A 21,553-nucleotide genomic window follows, 5' to 3' on the forward strand; every position below is an offset into this window, starting at 1 on the left:
AGCACAAGCAAACTGCTAGGTCAGCAGGTAAGCAAGGTAAACAGTGCCAGCAAATGTGGCCCCTCCCACCCCAAATAATGAGAAAACAGCGTGCTAGATAAGAGTTAAGTACACCATTACATGTTAAATAGTTAATATTACCCTTCCAACAAGCCACAAATGCTAGATAGAGAACTTCAGCACAGTCACTAGCCACAGCCCTACGTTACTGATTTAAAAGAAAAGAAGAGGGTGGGGGGCAAGGGGGGAAAAAAGGAAAAAAAAAACCTTTGCTTCATGCCCGTAATCAACATAAATGAAATTCTTCGTATATTTTTATTAAGGAAAATCATGCTAAAGCAAAATGATACTTTATGAGTTCTTTTTTTTTCTTCTCCTTCTTCTTCTTCTTCAAAAAAAAAGAATCGATTGTGCTTTATGAATTAGAAATAGGATTGTAACCTTCCAACCCCACTGACTCAGAACTCGGTGGCGTTCCTAAAGGAAAACATGTCTGGGAAAACCCAAATGTACCGACCCGACATTCAGGACTCTGCTCAGAGCAGCATGGGGTGGATCAGTTCCCATGCACCATCCCATGGGCTGCGCCACAAATTAAAATATCTCACCCAAACCCCTCAGAAATCCCCCCAAAATACAGCAGGTCACTTTCAGGTTTAATATCCATCTCCACTCCGATCTCCAACACACAATTATCCAAATTCAAGTATACCAGCATCCCAGGTAGACATTTGCTCCATTCCGTAGCATTAAAACAAACAAACACAAATCTCGGCTTGCTGAAAAACACCCAAAGAAATCAAATATTTCATTTGTCAAAGAAAAAAAATATATATATCAGGAAAAAAAAAAAAAAAGAAGCAGATTCACTTGCTTCCTCAATTGGTGCTTTTAGGCTTTTTTTTTTTTATTTATTCATCTCATTTTTTTTTTTTTTCTTCTCCTAGATCACATTCTTTGTTAACTTTAAGAGATTTTAATCCTGTTGTACACACACAAGCAGATGGCTACCAAGCTGGTGCAGAAGGGGAGAAAAGGAAAATAAAATGGGTGCCGATGGATTCGTGGACTGCAGCCAACGGGGCCGATCTCCGCGGATCCGAAGCTCTCAGCACGGCTCATCCATCTGGTCAGAGAGCCCTCCCAGGAGATGGAGGTGTTTGCGAGGTGTTCAACCATACTTCAAGCAAGAGAAAAAAAAAAGCAAACCTGGAGCCGCGAAGGGCAGCAGTTTCAAAAGGATGACAAAGTAAGAGTTGGGCTTCACATGTGCTCCAGCTAAACCAAAGAGCATTGTTTGTGTTTAATTCCTCCCAGCGAGGGAACAGCTCGTAATCCAGACCAAAAGAGTAACATCCAGATGAAGGCTTCCAAAAGTCCCAAAAGCGGATGGATGGACCAGTGGTTGTCAGTCCCTACGGTTCAGAAGGGCAGGCAGGAGTCCACATATAAAAACGGACTGAAAATCCAAGTCTAAACTCTTAAGCTTCAAGGCTCTGAATAGCTCCATGCATTTGTGCTGGTTCTATTGAACGTTTTAAATGTGACTCCGCATCAAATACCATCAGCGAGGTTGACCTGAAGGAGCACCTTTCATTCCACTGTCTGATCTATGCAGTTAATAGCACATCCCTCAGATTTATCTTAAGAGAAAACGCCGTTCCATGTGAGCATCCAAGGTGGTGTCTTCGGAAACATCGATCGGAAAGCAAACATTTTTGCTAATTCCCTACCTACCAGGGCAGCTGTTTGAGCTGACAGTTCAGTAGCACACAAGTTGACTTGGCCAAATGGAATCTGAATGCATGCATTTGGGCTGCATATTGCTACCAAAATGGAATGTGGGAATATGCTATGCACCTCGGGTTGAGAAATGACCAAGAAAAATCAAGATCTAAAGGGTGATATATATATATATATATATATCAATGCTATTATTCATAAAAACCTTGTTTAGTAATAAAAAAAATTGCTTTGTTTAAATATGAATATTATAGTCTGCTTCTCGTGGTTAGGAAATTAGAGTCTCTCTGAAAAGCAGGTTGCCTCTTCTACTACAACTCCATATCCTGAGCCTCGTCTTCCGAGAAGTCGGACATGGAGCTCTCAGACGAGCTATCCCCGGTGCCTTCTTCCTGCTCTTTTAGTGCTTCTTCTGTTGCATATTTCTGAATGTATTCTGTGTGTGACAGAAAGAAAAAACGCATAAGCAGCATGTATTCAACAGTTAGAGGATGGCTTAAGACCGATGGGGCAACAGCGTGTTTGGTAAATCTGAAAGTATAGCAGTTATCGTGGGATCATCTACAGCAGTACAGATGATAGCACTGATCACAGGATTACCAGATGCCTCTGACTTAAAGCAGCACTGCCCAGCAATGAGGTGTGAAAATGCTCAGAGGTGAGTGTGAAAACACACGCATCTCTATGCTACTACATCACTGACATACACTCATAGCTAGAAACAACCTAAATCCTCCCTTGGATGGCTTAGCTCACGTTCCACTTACTGCTAAAATGGGAGAGTCTGTGTTGACCTGGAGAACAAGTTTGAATGCCATCAAGCCACCTATTCTATAAGCTGTGGATGCCTTTCCAATTGAACCATTCTATAACTCTGTGATGCTTAACCCAACCCAACCCATCCTGTGACCTTTAAGGGCCCTTCCAAAATAGTCCACCCTATGGCCTTATGATCTTTAAGGACCCTTCCAACCAAACCCCTCCTATGGCTTTGTGATCTTTAAGGACCCTTCCAACCTAACTTATCCTATGGTCTTACGATCTTTAAGGACCCTTCCAACCAAACCCATCCTATGGCCTTGTGATCTTTAAGGACCCTTCCAACCTCACCTATCCTATGGCCTTGTGACCTTTAAGGACCCTTCCAACCTAACCTATCCTATGGCCTTGTGACCTTTAAGGACCCTTCCAACCTAACCTATCCTATGGTCTTACGATCTTTAAGGACCCTTCAACCTAACCTATCCTATGGCCTTGTGACCTTTAAGGACCCTTCCAACCTAACCTATTCTATGGTCTTATGATCTTTAAGGACCCTTCCAACCTAACCCATCCTATGGCCTTGTGATCTTTAAGGACCCTTCCAAACAAACCCATTCAAACATTCTATGATCCTTAAGGTTCTTTTCAACCCAAGCCATTCTAGGCTTCTGTGACCTCTACAGTTCCTTGCAACCCAAGCCATTCTGTGATTCTGTGATATTACACAGCCTGAGCTTAAAAAATTATTATCTGAGAGTTTCAATTGAGTTTTTCTCCTGGCAGGAAAATAGGGGGCAATCCATGGGATCATTTGTATACTGGGGCACATTGGAGCTATGGCCACACCAATGCAGCTGAGGTCCCTTCCCAATCCAAGGGACTCCCTCCCAAGAAGAGACTGTGCCTAAGCAGAGATGTCTCTGATCTCCAAGCTCATCTCCTGCAGCCAGTTTCACATCAGCTGTAGGATTAGCCAAGGAAAAGCTGCAGGGAGCCCAGAGCACTGCAGGTCAACAAAAGAAACCATGTCTCACAGCAGGCTTCAAACCACATCAGCTCCAGGCACCCAGATCCATGAACTGCACCCAGGAGCCAGCAGGAAGCCTTGCAGAAAGCAGAGAAACTGGTTTAACTGAGATTCCTGCAGGCAGGTAGAATCACCACTGCCAAGTGTGGCTCGTGCTGCTTTTCCACACAGAGAGATGGAGCAGAAAGGTAATAAATGGACTGGGACCAGGCAGATTGAGTCTGGGAACTGCTTCTGCAACATCCCCTCTGGGATTCAAGAAGAATCTGGAAACCTGTGTGCTGAGGACATCTCCAGCAGAGAAAATCTATTTGTTACATGCATGCATGCTGAAAAAGCAGCTTCACAGTATGGACTAATGCTGAAACAGCAGTATCCCAACAGCACATCCTCCACATCGCTCTGCATGTAGAAGAGGAGCCCTTCTCATGCTGTTCTTGGGAAATTTCAGCTGTGAAGTTGTTTTCTTTAAGCTACTAAAATGCAACAAACCCTCCTTCAAATAGCAACACTAGAAGTGAAGGGGAATAACATCATCCCCTTGCACTCAAAGATGAGTGCCTGCAAGGAAAAAGTGCATGGCACACACCAAACCCAGCCTTGCAGCTTTCCAAATTGTGTATTAATTCTTCCTAAGGAACAGAACTTGAGCACAAACACTTTATGGAGCAGCTGTGACCCTGGCAGAGCTGCTCTGCAAAGGGAAAGCTGTGCAGGAGAGCTGGCTGAAAGGTGCTTCCAAGCATCTCCATCCAATGATGCACATTTTCAGTCCAACTGTTAAATATATACTATTAACCTGCTTGCTCCAACGACAGGAGGAGCTATCCCAATCTGTTTTACAAAAAACTTGTAAGAGCTGATAAAATATGAAAGGCAGCTATGCAAACAAGGAGCACTTGAGGGCTCTCCACGCAATGTGGAGAGAGACAGATCACCAGAAAGCTCTTAGTGCACACAATGTGGATAGGAAAGCAGTCTTGTGCTCTGTCCTCGGGTCCTGAGCACTAAAATCCCCCGTCTGAAAAGGTGCTTGTATGTGTTACCATGGTGCCTGATGTCTCCTACCTGTAGTAGAGAGCACAGGCTGGGGCAGAGATCCTTGCCAAAAGAGATGGATGCTGCAAAGCAAATGATGTGGCAGACCTAGTTAAACCCAAAGATGAGAAGAACTAGCTGAAGGGGGGACACAAAATCAGACATCTACATGGGAAGGTGGGTGGGGAACAGGCAGCCAGCAGAAATAAGGAGATGGGATGATGCCAACAGGACACATTTTCCTGCTGGCTACTCCCTGTGGCTCTGTAGAAACTGATTTTCCCTAGAAAAAAGTTATTTACCCAGGTAAGATGCTATTCCTTGCACAAACCAGTAAAGGGAAGCCAAGTCCCTTTACTATTTGTATTAGTTCCTTCACTGTGACAAGGGTAACACCCTTACTGGGAACTTCAGGTGACCCCAAATCCAGTGGGTATGGGTATCCCCAGGCACAGCATTTGGCAAGCCATCCTACTTAGGACCACCAAGAAAAGAGATCTTAAAGGAGAACTTGGTTCTGTGTTATTCCATTCCTTGATGGACAAGAAGGACCTAATGCTAAGCACCACATTTTCTGTCTCTGTATCAGTAACATTAACAGATAGTTACAAATTCCATGATAAATTCTTACTTGTATGGGTCTCACAGCAGCCACAAACCTTGTGCAACGTTAACTCTAAGCCTGTCTCTTCATTGCTACATCAAGCAACTGCTCTATGTGCCTATAACTAAAAAATGAAGGAAAAAAGCAATAAATTATGTATTCGCAGATCCTGAGCTTCCCAGAGCAGAGAAGCTGTTACAATCCACTGCCTCAGTTTTAACATGTCCAAGGCTATTTTTAAAAACACTGCAATATCAGGAATGACAATATTTAGCTCTATCCTATACTTGTCACGCAAGCCTGGAACAAGACAGGACACTTGGGTACAGGGAACATGAGACACATTTTAAGCACTTAAACCTCCTCCCAGATCATCTTCATAGCATCTGACTGCCGAGCTGGAAACAAGGGAGCAGCCTCTCCCATTTAGCCTCCCTCAGGGATGCCCTGAGCTCTTCCCTGAAGCAACCTGCTGTTGGTTAGCATCAGTCTCTTTGCCTCTTCCAGGGTGCATTTGTCATTTTTTTCCCCCTGGTTCATTAAAACACAGAGGACACCCAAAGTGTCCCTTCATGCTGGCCTTGGAGATTTCATCTGACAAACCATTCTGCCTGGAAGCTTGTTTCCTAAGAAGCAGCAGCAATGGGCTCCAGGATACCAAAAAGGGCAGATCTGCAGAGTAGTTCTTACCATCCTGTCATGCAGCTGTCAGAGGAATCAAACAGTGTGCCAAATAACTCAGTATTTAAATCGAGCTTGGCTTGACCTCATTTGTAGTTCCACCCTTGGAGTCATGTGGCATCACAACACAACGAGTTGAGGTTTAACTGCTCTGCAGTGACGTGGCACAAGTGATGAAAGGACTCCAGCACCAAACCCCACCTCTTTCTGGGTTACCTGCACTCCCTGAACAGCAGGGATTTCACAACGCTGCCGCCCCATCTCACATGGGAGGATGGTTACAAGGAGCTGCTCACAAGGAACTGCTCATGGAGGCTCTCCTTGCTGAGCAGGACCTGCGAACCATCCCAGCAGGGCTCCCTGGATGAACAAGTCTGATGGTTATTCAGTAACCACAAACCACACAGGTGGTCACAGCCTCTATTAAAAAAAACCTGAGGATGCAATCTGGGCCAAATTGTGGATTAAATGCTGACTCTGTCCACTGGATCAAGTATGTAAGTGCGTGGCTTTTGCCATGGGCCCGTTGCCTCTGCTCCTGTCTGCCTGCAGCTGATCCCAGGGAGCTGCTGGCTAATTATTTCTGACTTGTCTCGTTTGTCCTTCCCACCCCTCCGTCAGCAGACACACCAGCACCCTCACAGGCTGTGCCAGGGTTCACCCACCCCCATCAGCCACTGTTAATGTCCAGCCTAGGCTCCCTTAGCTGAGCTACAAGCCTGTGACCACATCCTGCTCATGGTGATTACAGGATAAGTCACTCCTTTATTCTCTGAAGCTACCCCTGACACATCAGAGCTTACAGCCCCACTCAGTACTCGAAATCAAACTCTCCAATTCTTTACCTCTTGCCTTCAGAGAGACCTTCAAGACCATCTCTACCCCATTACATCTTTCCAGACATCACTAATTGGTCTGCAGCTCTCTTTAATGGCACTCTCTGAACAGCACAGAGCACTAAGCATCAGCTGGAGTAGGAGGTGACAAGGAATTTGCTTGGCATTTACTGAAAATTCCTGCTCTGTCACGGTACAGAACTGCCTTCTGCAATGGTATTACTGATTCCTGCCCTCAGCTAACTTTCCAAAGAACTGCTAACAAGCTATTTTCTGTCCAGTAATCATGAAATGGATATTTCCACTTAACCTGAGCACTTTTCCTTGCTCCTTCCTCAGTCACATATCTTTTCTTCCCAATTGTTCTCCGATCTCTAAAACAAATGAAGCTGCTGTAAGGGGAACGAATGGGGACTGACAAAAATCTGCAGCAAAGACAGTCCTCGTTCCCCTAGGCTGAATCACAATTATACTGATGCCCTTACCTTTAATTTTCTGTTTGTACTCTTCTGGTCGGTGGAGGTACATGGCTGCAGCGTCGCCATTTAGAGGATCTATAGGGTTAGGATAAGCCAGCAGCTGGGGCAGGAACGATTCAAATATATTGGTGAGATCTGCAAGGGAAAGACAAAGCTGCTCACATCCACTGACCCAGAGTTGGTCTGAATCTCTGCAAGCACCAGCACTGAGACAGCAGCACAAAGTTTTGAGGGTAAACGCACTGAAAATCTGAAGTTAAAGGGGACTGCATGGGGGAAAGCAAACAGCACCATGCTTCCCCACCTCACTGAGTTCTTCTCCTACTTCTGCCTTCTTCTAAAATCATTGTTTCATGTTCCATGACCACAGCACCATACCTTGAACCCAAAACACTGTCAGTGCTTCAGATGATGGTGCTCATAGGAAGAGGTGGATGGTTGGATTGATCTTGGAGGTCTTTTCCAACCTTGGTGATTCTATGGATTCTATGACACACGGCCATTTGACAACTAAACTTGTGTGTGCTCAGCAAGCAGAGCCCTGGAGGGATTCTTCCACTGCAGGGATTTTTTTCAATTGCCATTATTTTAAAAGAAACCTCAGGGATGTCCCTCCTTGTTTCCAAACAGCCAAAAGCAGCACCGGTTTAACAAGGACTGGTTGAATGCATGCAGGAAGCCTAACAATAGCACTAAGAACCTGATACTTCATTAGGGAACAACAGGGAATCTGACCACGAGGCCCCATGACTTTGTTGACAGCTATTCTGGATCTCTTCCACCTTAGTTCCTCCTTGAATTATCTGGAGGAACTCCTCTGCCAGCATAGGAGTGCTCTGGTTTCACTGCAAACAACACAGCTATGCTGAGAGGCACTGGGGAGTAGAATTCCCCCCCTTGGATGGTACATTCAGGAATGTAAGGAGGCAAGGAGGCAAACCCTGGGACTGAAGAGATGGATGAACTCTGGGAGTGTCCTGACTGAAGGAGCAGAGTGAATGCAGTCATCCCAGCATCCTCTCTGCAGCTTCAAGGCATCCTACAGCAAAGCAAGAGAAGTCTGCAAGAAGAGAACTGTCAAAAGATGCACTTTCCAATGCCAAGCTTCACCACCTGCTGTGGAAGGTGTTTTGTACAAAATACAAACCTGACACTTTCAAGTTGCCTTACTCTAGTATCACAAAGAGAAATGCAGATTTTTTTTTTATATATTAATAATCAGAAGCAATGCCAAGTTATTTTTTCTGCCTTTACAAGCAACAGCAACGATAAAAACACAGCAGCACTTATTAGGAAGCCTCTTACAGAAAGCTTTCCTGTGAAATTGTTTGGAAATAGCACAGAAACCCCACTGTGACTGCATGAGCATGCTGCAGAAGAGGGCTGCTCTCTACATGTGCTGTCCAAAGCAGAACTCAGGCTGTCAGAACACAAAACCTGAGTTAAACCAGTGTGATTTCCTTCTGTCCAGCCATCCCCATGATCTGCAGGTAGCATTAAGGCAGGAGAACAGCAGCACACACTGCACTAAGGTGGGTTCTGCTGCTAAATGAACCATATAGGTTGTTCCCCAGCAGAGGGCTTGGTTTGCTCACATCTTTCCTTCCTCCATCTCCCATCAAGCTGCTCCTGGATGCAGCAGCATCTCCTCCTTCATTAACACCACCACTGGGTCACGGAGCTGATCTCTTATAACAGAAGTATGCAAACTGTATGCCATGCAACTACAACGCAAGGACTTCAGGTGTTCTGTTTAGGAGGAAAGTTCAACAAGTTACTACAGCAATTTTGCATCCAGGATTGACCAGGCTTAGTATTTCCTTACAAACTATGCTTGTGAGGTAAGTGAAAAGGCTCTTCTCTCTAGCAACTGCTTACAAGCTCCAACTTACATAGGTAAAGTCGGGCTTCCAGAGGAGAAAAGATTTGAAGTACACATTTCCCTGAGTACAGTTCCACAAAACAGAGTAATTGGAACATCTGAAGAAGTCCACAGTCCGAAAGAGAAGTCAGGCACTGGAACAGGCTGCCCAGGGAGGTGGGAGAGTCACTGTCAGTGGGCATGGTGGGGATGGGTTGGGTTGGACTCGGGGATTTTAGTGGTCTTTTCCAACCTTAGTGATTCTATGATTGGCCATGGTGGTGACGGGTTGATGTCTGGACTAGAATCTTTGAAGTCTTTTTCAATCATGACAATTCTGTGACAGGTTCTTTTCAGCAATTTTAGCTTGCCCTAGATCCTGTTTAAGTGGATTTTCAGCTAAACTTTCTACAGCTCTAAAAACGAGGATTACAGCCAAACACAACCCACATGGTATCACTGGCAGCAGAAGGGGGATCACAGACTTGTGCCCAAAGCACACCAGTCCAAGTGACATACAAAACATGGCTGGAACTGGGTTTCACTTCAGATACAGCCACTCCCCTCTTTCAATGCTGAGTCATTCCTGGATAATATTGTGCAGCTGCCAGACACCACCAAGCAATAGACTGAGCGAGCCTTTGTGCAGTTTATGAAATTTTATGAAATATTTTTGCCTCTCTGGCACAAAAACAGGTTACAGAAGTGTTTTCACTTTACATGTGATCTTGGCTCAGTGAGGAGTCTAAAATTTAACTAAAAAGAGCTGGCCCAAAAGCATCTGTATCCAGCAAGCTGTGTTAAGACACCACAGAAGGGCACTCATGTGATCAGCTCCAGGGAAATGCCAAAACTCACCGTAGAGAGCCGTCCAAGTTTGATTGATTACATCTAGACATACAGTTCCTGACCTGAAACATATGGAAAAGATGGAATCAAACACAAGCATGCTCAGAAACACACTGCAGATTTAACATAATCTATTCCCCTTCCCTTGCCCTGCCTTCACCCCACTCTTTCAGATAAGGAATGATTTACTCTTACCCTGTGGCTAATGGTAAGGAAGTTAACTTAAGATGCACTGTGGGCTGTTAGATTAGATGAAAGCATGGCTGAACTCACTCTCAAACTACTGCCAAGCTACGGACACAGTTACAATTAGACAAAATTCTGAGCAAAACCACATGCATGAGGGATTTACTTACGCTTCATCGATGTTAGGATGGAAAATTTTATTCATGAATCCTGCAAGAGACACAGTGGTAAATAGCAGAAAACAGCCAAAGCTTCTTTTCTTTTAAAAACCAAGAGGAGTCTGGAATTTACTGAACAAAGACTCAGCCTAGCAGTTTCACAGAGAACCCCTACTTTGCTATATATAACTGTGTAACCCTCCACAATAAACAGGCAGCATCCTGACCCCAGGGTCCTCAGCCATTCCCCTGAGCTTCACCCAAACCCCAAATTACAGCAGAGCCACAGCACAAATCTTAAGCTCAACATTTTCTTTAAGATTACTATTTGATGGTGCTTTCTTTGTTCTGACTCACAAATTAAGTAGTCAAAAATAATTCCTGTGGCTTCCAGAAATATGAAATCATGGCAGAAGGTGCTTCGTACTTTAAGACACCCCTGGTTGCTGCTTTCAGATATGAAACTACACCTTTCAGTCCTGTAGTTCAACCTTGAACTAAAGACAGGACCCCAAAACGCACCTCCTTTTCCAAAAAATAGAGCTTATAAAACAAGGAGATTATAGGGATTATAACATGCATCACTTGGCAATAGAGCCTACGTACAAGTAGAGCCCATCTATAAAAACAAACCCATCTACCCCAAAAGCAAAGTTAAGAATTTCAGCCAATGACTGGGCTGGATGCAGAACTTTGCTCTTCCCTTTTGATAGGAAGAAGCCAAAAAACCCCAGTGAGGAACACATCCCCATGTAGAAGGGACAAGGAGCCAGGACACAGAATTGGGTCCTCCAGTTGGTTCATTGGAAAACAGACAGTGTGTCCCTACATACCTCTGCTTTGCAGAATCTTTTTGGGATACTGACTCAATCCAACCCCAAAGCTCCTCAAAACACATCAAAGTTCTCTCTCCAGAGCAGCAATACCTTCTCCCAGGCTCTGTCTAGCCCTGATGCATCACTGATGTTGCGACTGCAGTGAGTGACAGCATGGCTCCCATCTGGGTAAGAGCTGACATATGGATTTAACTGCCTTTCCTTCCATGTATTATGACACAAATGTAATTCCATGTTTACTCCTACTACTTGGATTTCGCATAAATACAAGGCTGCCTGAAAGCAGAACCATCTCTACAAGAAGAACTGCATACACAGCCCCACGTTAACAAGTGGCTTTTGGGACCATTCCGTGATTTAGCTTGAAAAACTGAAGCAGAATTCAAAAGGGAAATTGCAGTTCCATCAAATATTTACACCCAGGTGGCTCCTGCAGGTTTAAACTGGGTCGTGGATCCACTGTGCCATACAGAGGAGAGATGTAACCAGCAATGATCCCAGTGCTAAATTCTGTCTGTTTTAAGGAGAAAAATAATAGCTTTGGAAAAAGCAAGAGAGAATGCAGCAAAAGGCACAAAGCAGGAAGAATAGGATGATAACGTGCGGACCTGCTGAAATAAGTGCTGTCTGGTCTGGTTTCTGGAATGGGGACCAGACAGATAGGGGCAGGCATCCCTCTGCCTTTCCTCTTTGGGGATTTTCTGATCTCAGCTGTTTCCTTGCATCTTCCTCCACAGTCAGCTGCAGTTGGCTGTGCTGCACAAAAACCTGCATGGGTTTGGTTGACTGCACCCATGCTGCAGTATTTAAGCCAGACTCGATATCCAGAGATGAGAGCAAGCAGCTCCTGCACTAGAGATTCATAAATCTCTGCCACCTTTGCATTTATCCAGGCAAAGAACAATCCCTTCCTTCACACTGTCCTTGGTCTCAAGCTGCTCACATTAAATAGTTGCTTATCAAGAAAGAGCACAAACATCCTCTCCCTGCTCTCCTCATTTCCTTGGCTGCTGCAACATCTCGCAGCTCTTCAAGGTCCCATCCAGCCCTAAAACCCAATGTTTGGGTGGAATTCCAGCAGCAGAGTGACTGCAGCCTACATTTTCTATATGGACACACGGAGCCGGGATTGCATCTGAAAGTAAAGCAAGACTGGATGAAATCTGTACTGATAAAAAGCCTTTGGATGATGACAGGAGGAAAAAAAGATTAAAAAAAAACATTTACAAAGGAATCATACAATAGAAAGAGACATATCTGTTCCACTACTGGGAGATGCTGGGACTAATATGCAGATGCTGACCTTCAGGAACAGCAGTATTTCAGCAATAGCCCTGGAGTAATCAGCCCTTGGGGCTGACAAAGTCATTGAAGAGAAGGGTATTTGTACATACAAAGTCAGCTAGCTGGCAGGCTGTCCACCTTCCCTTGGTGCTGCCAAAGCATAACTTCCATACAGCCCTACAGCTGGATCTATTCCAGTAGAAACTGAAGTTCTTCCACTGAACTCCTGCACTGACCTTGGATGACCACTGCTCACCCATGTGTTGGCTCTCCTTGCTCGTACAGCAGGGCAAGTTGGGCATTTTCCTGCTTGAACTGACTGCATGTTTATATCTGTGTAAAATTTCTTCTCTGAGGATGTTCAGGCATTAGAACAGACTGTCCAGGGAAGAGTCAGCATCCCTAGAGGGGTTCATGAAATGAGGAGTTGTGGCACTCGGGGACACAGAAGTGATGGGGTTGATGGTTAGACTTGACAACCATAGAGGTCTTCTCCAACTCATCACCAGAAGAGCTTGTGCAGAGAACAGAGAGCTCAGGAGCTGGGCTTTTCCTCTGCTTTTGGTTGAGGAACTGTGGTAGGAGATGGAGGAAGGGGTCACGAGAGTACTAGTGCCCCAGTGAAGGGGTCACGAGAGTACTAGTGCCCCAGTGCTCCCTGCATTCCACTTGAAGACTGGGATTGATGGTTTAGGAATCCCAGACCTGCCCACCATGGTCCAGCACTCTCAGATCGGTGATTTCTCACCAGCAAATGAAAGAATATATATATTTTTTAAATGAAATTTGGAGGCTAGGAGCTCATGCAGAGCACTGAGTCAAATATAATCTGCACCAACTGCGGAGGCATTCATCAAGTGGTGGCAGGAGGGGCTGCAGAACATCAGCTCGCTAACAGAAGGACAGTTTATATTACAGCACTCAACTTTTAGGAGCTTTTCAAAACAATACTATAAATAATTCGGCAGCAGCTTCACGATGGGACTATCAGGACAGAAAAATATGGCCAGAGGTGTTGGAAATGGTGTCAGAGCTGTAAACTCTGGACCCTCTGCTCAATGCAAATCATTTTTTGGAAGGAGAAAAGCAGAAGCACCAGTTCCTAAGCTAAACTAGCACAAAGCAATTGCCCCAAATCAATTCATCTCATCGCTTAGGTGCACAGTCACCTGATGCCCAGACTGGCACAGAAGGTGGTGAATCTGTGCCAAGCCTGGCTTGAAAACACCTACCCCCATTTTGTCAGCCTGTTCCCATTCTCTGACTGTAGCAGGAAACCTGCAGAGGGTGCACAGCGTGCATCAGAGCGGAGTGGAGACGGGGATACAAATTCCTTTCAGGTGTCTCAGCTTTCCCTGTGCACAAAGATAAGTACATTTGGGAGAACAAATGTTTTCCCATCGCTTGCAGGTCAGAATTGGGATCAACATGCACTGCTCAGAGCTGTCACGGGTAAGAAGTGACTCATGAGATTCCGAGCAGCATAATGCAAGGCAATCCAGAGAGGAGCTGGAAGGAAAAAAAAAATAGCAGCTGCAGTGAAAAAGAAGAATTAAGCACTGGCCAGGAGAGATGTGACAGACCCTGGCTGGAGCTGAGTGCTGCCTCGTTCCTGTAGGGGTGTCACCATCTCTTGGTGGAGATGTACACATATAAAAAGGAATGGAAGTGTGTGTGCGTGCATTTTGTTTTAAAAAGTGCTTGGGAGAAAAGCAAAACACAAAGGAAAGATACCTGCACAGAGCAGAGATGGAAGAAAAATGAGAGCTGTGCATAAATACAAAGAAGTTCTTGGAGAAACTGAGGTCTCCGAGCATGCTGTGCACAAACTTTGATATTGGATTACCAAGAAATCAGATCCTTCTGCTTAATTTTTCTGCAGGTTTTGGCAACAAAGTAAACACCTGGGAAAGAACTCAGGCTCCCACGTGCCCACTATCACTGCTCTGAGCATCTAACAGGGCAGGACATAACACCCTGCACTTCTTCCTTATGTGTTTGTGGTATCAAAGAGTTCTTGGCAGGGATACAGGCAGATTAAAAACATGCAAAATGGACACAAAGTGCTCTTGTGAAGTACTGGAAGTACTGCTCTGAGCTCCCATGTCACAATTCCCCTTTGGAAAAGCAGAAGCAGAGTGAGCACAGAGTTCCCCTGAAGATAACAAATCCCAAAGGGAAGAAGAAAGCAGTGAAGCAGCGCCAGCTGAAACGAGAAACAACTCAAAATATATTGTCTAGCAGAACACAAAAATGGAAGCAAGCATTGAGCAAGGGAGCACTCTGTGCCCTCAGAAGCACGCAGGGATATTTACATCAATTGACAAAAGCATTATGAGCAGTGTTCAGCACTTCCAAAAAAACCAACTGGGTATTTTCCAGGGGGTTGGCTTTGCTTTAATAAACACATTGCTCAAGTTCAGGAGGTCTGTTGGAATTCTGAAGGTGTGGATTTGGTGACTGTAAGCAGAGCTGATCTCAACAGGAGCACTCAAGCCCAGAGTCAGAATGAGAGCACTGTTCTATGTAGGTGTGCACTCTTATTCTCCTTGCTAGGAAAAGATTCCAGCACCCAGGTAATATGGAATGGCACAGCAAAGCCTGAGCAAGGAACAGGTGCTACCAGAAATACCAGAAAGCTGCTGCACCCTGGAAACCCTCATAGGAACTGCTCTTTTCACATAGGTCCCAAGGTGGTTTAGCTCTATAAATGCATTATATGCACTGTCAGGAGAGCACTGTCTCTGAGGTGGCATCATTTAATTGGCAACAGTGATAATTAGCAACCTGAGAAGGACAGGAAAGAAATGCTATGAGAGGTGGGAGCTGTGGATGGGATGAGGGAGCAAAGATTTAACAGGTGGACAAAGGCTCCTTCAAGAGACTACAGCATCCTCAAAGGCAAAGAGGACTACTGCTCTTTGAGGCTTTAAGAAAAGCTCTATGCCATCACAAGCCCTAAATCCACTTTAAGAACCTCTTCTTGTTCAGCTGTGTTGAGCACACTTTGGAAGAAAACACAAAGTTGAGCTGGGCTAAGGTTTCACCTACATCATACCCAGAGCCATGCTGGAATAAAAGCAATTGGAAGAGATTAGAGAGCAACAATTAGCAGTCATTTTTCACAAGTGGCTTTCCAGAATGCATGGATATGCTTCCAGCCATTGTGTTATTTGCTGCAAAAAGCCAATGCTATGTTCAAGATTGCATTTAGAATTTCTGAGGCTGAAAGAAAATGTTAGCCTACAGCTCTACAGAACAAGGAAAGCTGCAAAAACAGTATTCCTACTTTAAGGTTCAGCATAATAGAGTAACATATTAAAGGAACTGAAGCTGATTTCTTTCTTTATACATCCCAGTGACTTACACAGACTGTTTGAACTTTGTGTCATCGCTGCAGTGGGATCTCTGCAGTGCTGAGAACAGAAAAGCTGCAGACAAGCTATGCGTGTGCTTTAGGTGACCTTTCTGTCCACTCTGGGGCTTTACCACCTCTGAAATCCTTCAGATTCCTCCCCACTAACTCCTACCCTGTGTTATCCAGAGCTCAAAGTGCTCGAGGACATCTGGGCTGGGATTCTCATTCTCCCTGGAACTGCTCTCAGCTGATGGGGAGAGAAGAGGTCCTTGTCTTACTCCTGAGCTTGTTTCCAATGATTCAGCAGGCTGGAGGCTTGTTTGGAGTTATTGGAGTTATCAGCACAGCCCAACTGCATGTCTGCCTGCAGGAACAGTGCTGCAGAGATCAGAGTGGCCCAAAGGAAGGGGCTGAGACATTGCTTGGCTCTGGCTGCCCCGATAAGCTGGACTGGAGCAGCTGAAACAGGAATCAGACAATGAAAAACAAACCTTTTCCTGCAGCTGGTGGGGAGCTTTCCTGGGTCCCAGCACTCCCATTCCCCCAGTTTCTCTGCTCTGTAGCTGAGCTCTATGCCAGCCCTCGATCTAGCATCGACTGTTTATTCAATCTGAAACCTAAGCTACACATTGCTCTACTCAGGAGGGAGCCAGCAATGTTCTCCTGGGTGCCAGCAATGCAGCCCTGCAGCAGCATTCAGCCTTTTGGGCAGCTCAGCAAGAGGAGCAGTGCTTTCAGCTGTACAAACAGGGATTTGGAAGGCAATGCTGGAGGGGTCTGCTGAGCCCAGAATGAGGTAGGAAACGGATGGAAAGATCTTGTGCTAAAAAAGGAAGATGTTAGAAGGGACAAAGCAACTCAAAAGCAGGGATACAATGAAGTTGGGCCAGGTTGCCTTTAACTCCTCTGTACCTCAACACTCTAAAGCTAAATCACCAAAAGGTCAACCCTACCTCCTTCAGAACAATAACTGATGCCTAAATCAAAAGCGATACAAATGCACGAGAGCCTCGTTTAGCTGTGTTGGCTTCCCAGGGAACTGGGAAGAGAGTTTGTTTTTGTGTTATGTCAACAAGCTTGATTCAAAATACACACAGGAAGAAAGAAAAATGATCCTCAGTACACTTGTAGCAAAGCATTTAACAACAAAGAAACTGGAGTTTAAGGTTCTGTCTGCTGCCTGCTCACGTTTAGGACTGTCAGTGTGGCAGTGCCCTGATCTGCACCTATTTGTGAGAAGGAGAAATGAAGAGGGGACAGTGAGTGGCACTGAGTAACACAGTGTGCACCTCAAACTGTCTCCAGTTTAGGAGGTTTTTAGGAGATTTCAGAGCTGACTCAGGAAGAAGCAGAAAATGGTGAGTGTAGCTACAGCAGCACCATTCATTGCTCAGCTGTGTGCATGCTGCTGTGCTTCAGTCCAGCTTGCAACAGAAAAAAGAAAGGTAAAGGGTTGGGTGAAAAACAGCACTGCTCTTTCCCAAAAGGCACAGTTCACTGTGGGAAGCAGACATTACTTCTCACACTCGGGATTTTAAATAGATGGTAGTCTTAAGTTGATGTCTATTTTAAGAAAGCAGCCAATACTCATCAGCTCCAAGTCAGGATGTTGATATTGGATGGGACCCATCTGGTCCACCCCATACAGTCATGTTCCCACATCACTTCTCTCAATTCTTCAGTCCCCTCTGATGCCTTCAGCCACAAGCACACCCTTCCAGGAAAGAAATGCCACAGCATTGAGTTACCAGCACTTACTCCGCAAGCCAGAATATTAAAACTGACCATTTGTGCATTTGCTCCAGTTTTTCAAGCAATAGTGGCTATTTACAGCCTAAATGATTGGAAAAGTTTGGTATGAGAAGACATCTGAGTTAGATCACCGTTACTCAAGGGCAAAGATAGATGGATACAGTCTAAAGAACATTTCCTTATCAAACTTCCTATTTGCTCTCCAAAGTGAAACAGGTCCAACCAGTCTGGCCAGCTGCAATTCCTCTGCTGATAAGTCCCTGCTTCTATATTCTTCCACACAGGCATCACCCCTCCAAGAGGGCAACAGCTTCAGCCCCTGCCTTCGTTCCCATGCACTTCAAGGCTCTGACAGAAAGTGATTATTGGTTACCTATAGATGGGGATTTGAAGGGGTATTTATCAGGAAGGTCGACTCTAACTTTCCATACTCCACCTTCATATGGTGCTGCAAGGAAAGAAACACAGGTATTAGACATGCTTCATAACTCAGGAGAGAATAAATAGAACAACAGCAATAAACAAAACACACCTTTGGAGGAACACTCGAGTCCCACCAGAGGGTAAGATTTCACACTGAACCTCCTAAGGTAAAAAGCCTTCGGCCTGTACTTTCTCAGAAGAAATACTTGATTTTAACTTATACTGCGAAAGATCTCTGCACAAAGGCCCAAGAGCCTTATTCTAAGCACAGAGTTTGAATAAGCTACTTAACTTTAGAGATGTTGCTAAATTAAGGCATGCTGGAGACCTGACTTGTAATCTAATCAATGGAAAAACCACCGTCGTTACCAACTCCACAAACATTCAGGTGATGGTGATGCAAAATTTAAGTCACGTCTGGAAGAGTTAATGATTAATGAGAGTAGTGCTGGAAGTCATGGCAGGGAGCTTGGTAGTTGATGTCCAAAGCTGTTCAGCACCAAGAAGTAGTTGATCTACACTGCATTTTCCCCACCCTTGAGAGAACCGCCTTCAAGAGCCACCACTCTTGACATCTCACCCCCATTTGGATTTGTTCAACTATTCCTCTGCCCCAGACATCGTGGCACTGAGAAATATGGGTATGGCTGTGATGAGCTGTTGACTGGGACTTGGTGATCACAGTGGTCTTCTCCAACCTGAATGATTCTATTTAGGGATATGGTTTAGTGAGCATGGTGGGGACGGGTTGACAGTTGGGACTTAGTGATCATAGAGGTCTTTTCCAACCTGAATGATTCTATATCCCCCCCACTATGAACAGATAGCTTGTTTTCATAGAAGAGATGTGTCATGTACTTACTTCCTTGTGGTCCATAAAACTTCACGACAAATTCATTGAGTCCTCCTAAGATCGTGACCTCGTGTTTGCTCTCAATCCTGATGTATCAAGTAAAGGAAAACATTGAAGCAGAGAAACAAAACCATCAACGCAGAGAGGAGTAACCTGCTGAAAACCTGTGAAACCAAACAGTTTAAGCCCAAACATCCCAAGTACCTGACAACATGCAATTTGAGCATCCTGACACGCACCGCTCATGCTGGATGTTTACCCTCCTGCATGGATTAGAGAAGTGGAGTTCTCCTCGATTCCTACTCTGACAAATGTGAGTGCTGATGAATTCCATTCTACTTGGCTGCCTTCGGTGCTGTCAGATGGCCTCCCACAGCTACGATGCAAATGACAGCAATCTCATGTTAATTTGACTGGCAAGACCAAAAAACCCGGCGTCTTTGGAGAGATGGCAGAAGGGTGAGATTCTAAGGCACCTGCAGAGAGCTAAAAGAACAACAGTATTTTCCAACACCTAAAGGAAAGAATCAAAGCACCAGTGCTTTGGGAAGAAGGGGAATACAAACTAAAAAGTGAGAGAGTTCCATTCCACATAAGGCTCAGGTAAGACAATTAGCAGTGATATTTTGGCACCCAAGCTTGCTGAAGAATTCTGTTACCCATCAGGGTTAATGGATTGTGAATAATATCCTACAGTGATTACCTTTCATCAATAACCTCAACATGAATTATGAGGGAAGCACTGGAAAAGATGGGGCAAGAAGAAATCAAAGGTTTACTGAACTTCAGATTGCCTCAGCACCCCTGAGGCAACCCAGCTTTGAGATAAGGGGATGGCCATGAACACACACCTTGCACACTCCTGGCACACCAGGAACTGCTTGGGACCCAACAGAAGGAGCCAATAATTTCCATCACTAGCCACAGTCCCACATTATGATTTCTGGGAAGAGGCTCCTGGATCCTCAAGTGGCCCAGGAGCATGCACACATACTCATATATACAAGAGATTGAAGCTTTATCTGCAGTATCCATCAGGATTTACAGCAGTTTCTGACTCACGACGACTCACATTGGAGAAGAGTTTTTTCCCCACAGTTCTGACTCCAAAAGACTTTGGCTGCAACCACCTTTTTCTCATTCTCATGGGGAGGGGAGAAAAGTTTACAGCAATTTGGGATCAGGAGATTTCTGCTAGCTGCTCTGCCCTGCAGCTTAGCAAGGAACTTCCTGCACCTGGCTGACACGTAGAGCAGCTCACAAAGGGCAGATCGATACCTTTCTGCCCCAAGTTCCAGTGCTTTCTCTGCTAAAAACCAGATTTCTTTGCACATCCCTAAAGGATATCCTTCCACATCACCCTGCAGAAAGCACTGAGTTTTAAACACAGTCTGAATTCCTTTGAAAACACAAGCACTTGTCTAACAGATAATTATTCCATGTTCAGAAAGGGGCTCTTCCACAAACCCTTTGTGTGTGATGATGCCCAAGAGTGAAACGTTTACTACTGAAGTATGTTAACACTTACAGCAGCTTTGCAGATCAAGTTAAATACAAATGGTTTTACTTAGGACTAAATCAAGTACCACTTAATAAAAAACAGCCCTCCAAGCCTGATCTTCAGAACAAACTCTTGAGCAGCTGCAGCATGCATGCTTTTCAGCTGTACAAGTTAATGCTGATCATAAATAAAAGAGTCTTCTGCACTGAGACTCATGTCCAAGTTAGAAAGCCTGTTACTAAGTGATGCAGTGCCATATCTGATTGTTCTCCCTGTTGTGACAAGGCCCTAAAATCCCAATTAATAAGAAGAAAACATGGAGATATGGCACTTGGGTACCTGGTTTAGTGGGTATGGTGGGGATGGGTCTTGATGCTTGGACTAGATGATTTCAGAGGTCTGTTCCAACCTTACAACAGCTCTAATGCATTTTTCCCAGGATGGTTATTCTTTCATCAGGACAGATGCAAGAAGTAGATGGGATGCAAACCTGTGCAAAGTCATCCTAGGATTTCAAAGACTATCAACATTTATGGGAAAAAAAATCACCTTATCTAATTCTACTCTGTTCAAACGAACTCCTCTGTGCCCAACATTGCTTGTTGCTGCACTCATTATGTAGATAAGCAGAAAAAGAACAATCAGTTAATGGAAAAAGGCTTCAATATTCTTGATTCCAGTGGCAATTCCTGCTGGTGTGAACAGTCTGCCTTGTTTCTAGGACAGGACACACAACATATGTACACTGGAGCAAAATTAGAGCTACATAGCCAGCCTGCAACTCATCCTACATGCTCAAACACTGAATAAAAATACAGAAATCTCTTTCAAAATTCTCAGCTTGCTCCTACAAATCCAGGCAACTAATGGCCACCTTATCATCTACGTATACTGCTTTGACTTTGTGACAAATACAGTGCAAAAGTTGGGAGAGAAGAACACAATCTGGACACAAGTTCCTGTTTCTGGTGGATAAAGATTTCAACAGCATTACCTTAAGACCACAGCAACCAGGAGGGAGTCCTGAGGACCTAAAGACAAATTATCTCAGCCCCACGTCTGCTAGGGGAGTTTTCAGTACGTGTTGAAAATATTTTATGTCATGACATGGAAAGCAAAGCCTATTTTCAAATATCAGTTCAGAAGAGGTTGCTAGGAGAGAGACAAAAGGGAATTTTTTCTGCAGCTGATTACAGGCTCTCCATATAATGCCTGAAACGTGCCAGAAGCGCAAAGGCCAACTGTGCTACCTATTAGCATTACAGTAACATCCAGAGCCCCCTATCAAGATCAAGGCTCTATTGTTCAGGGGTTGAGCTAGT

At 44.7% G+C, this 21,553-nt stretch overlaps 1 protein-coding gene across 1 annotated transcript in view; it reads right to left on the bottom strand.

The window, feature by feature from the left end:
* Positions 1 to 292: 292 nt before the first annotated feature.
* Positions 293 to 21,553, bottom strand: part of UBE2H (ubiquitin conjugating enzyme E2 H) — a 42,180-nt gene continuing 20,919 nt past the window's right edge. Inside the window, exons 2-7 of the mRNA XM_003201793.4 lie at positions 18,740 to 18,816; positions 17,828 to 17,902; positions 10,237 to 10,276; positions 9,890 to 9,942; positions 7,177 to 7,305; positions 293 to 2,179 (exon numbers count right to left, since the gene is read on the bottom strand). Of these exons, the coding sequence (XP_003201841.1) occupies positions 2,055 to 2,179; positions 7,177 to 7,305; positions 9,890 to 9,942; positions 10,237 to 10,276; positions 17,828 to 17,902; positions 18,740 to 18,816 (499 nt within the window). The 3' untranslated portion in view covers positions 293 to 2,054. The remainder of the gene's footprint in view (positions 2,180 to 7,176; positions 7,306 to 9,889; positions 9,943 to 10,236; positions 10,277 to 17,827; positions 17,903 to 18,739; positions 18,817 to 21,553) is intronic.

This window comes from Meleagris gallopavo, chromosome 1 (assembly GCF_000146605.3).
Source record: "Meleagris gallopavo isolate NT-WF06-2002-E0010 breed Aviagen turkey brand Nicholas breeding stock chromosome 1, Turkey_5.1, whole genome shotgun sequence".
Taxonomy (NCBI): Eukaryota; Metazoa; Chordata; class Aves; order Galliformes; family Phasianidae; genus Meleagris; species Meleagris gallopavo.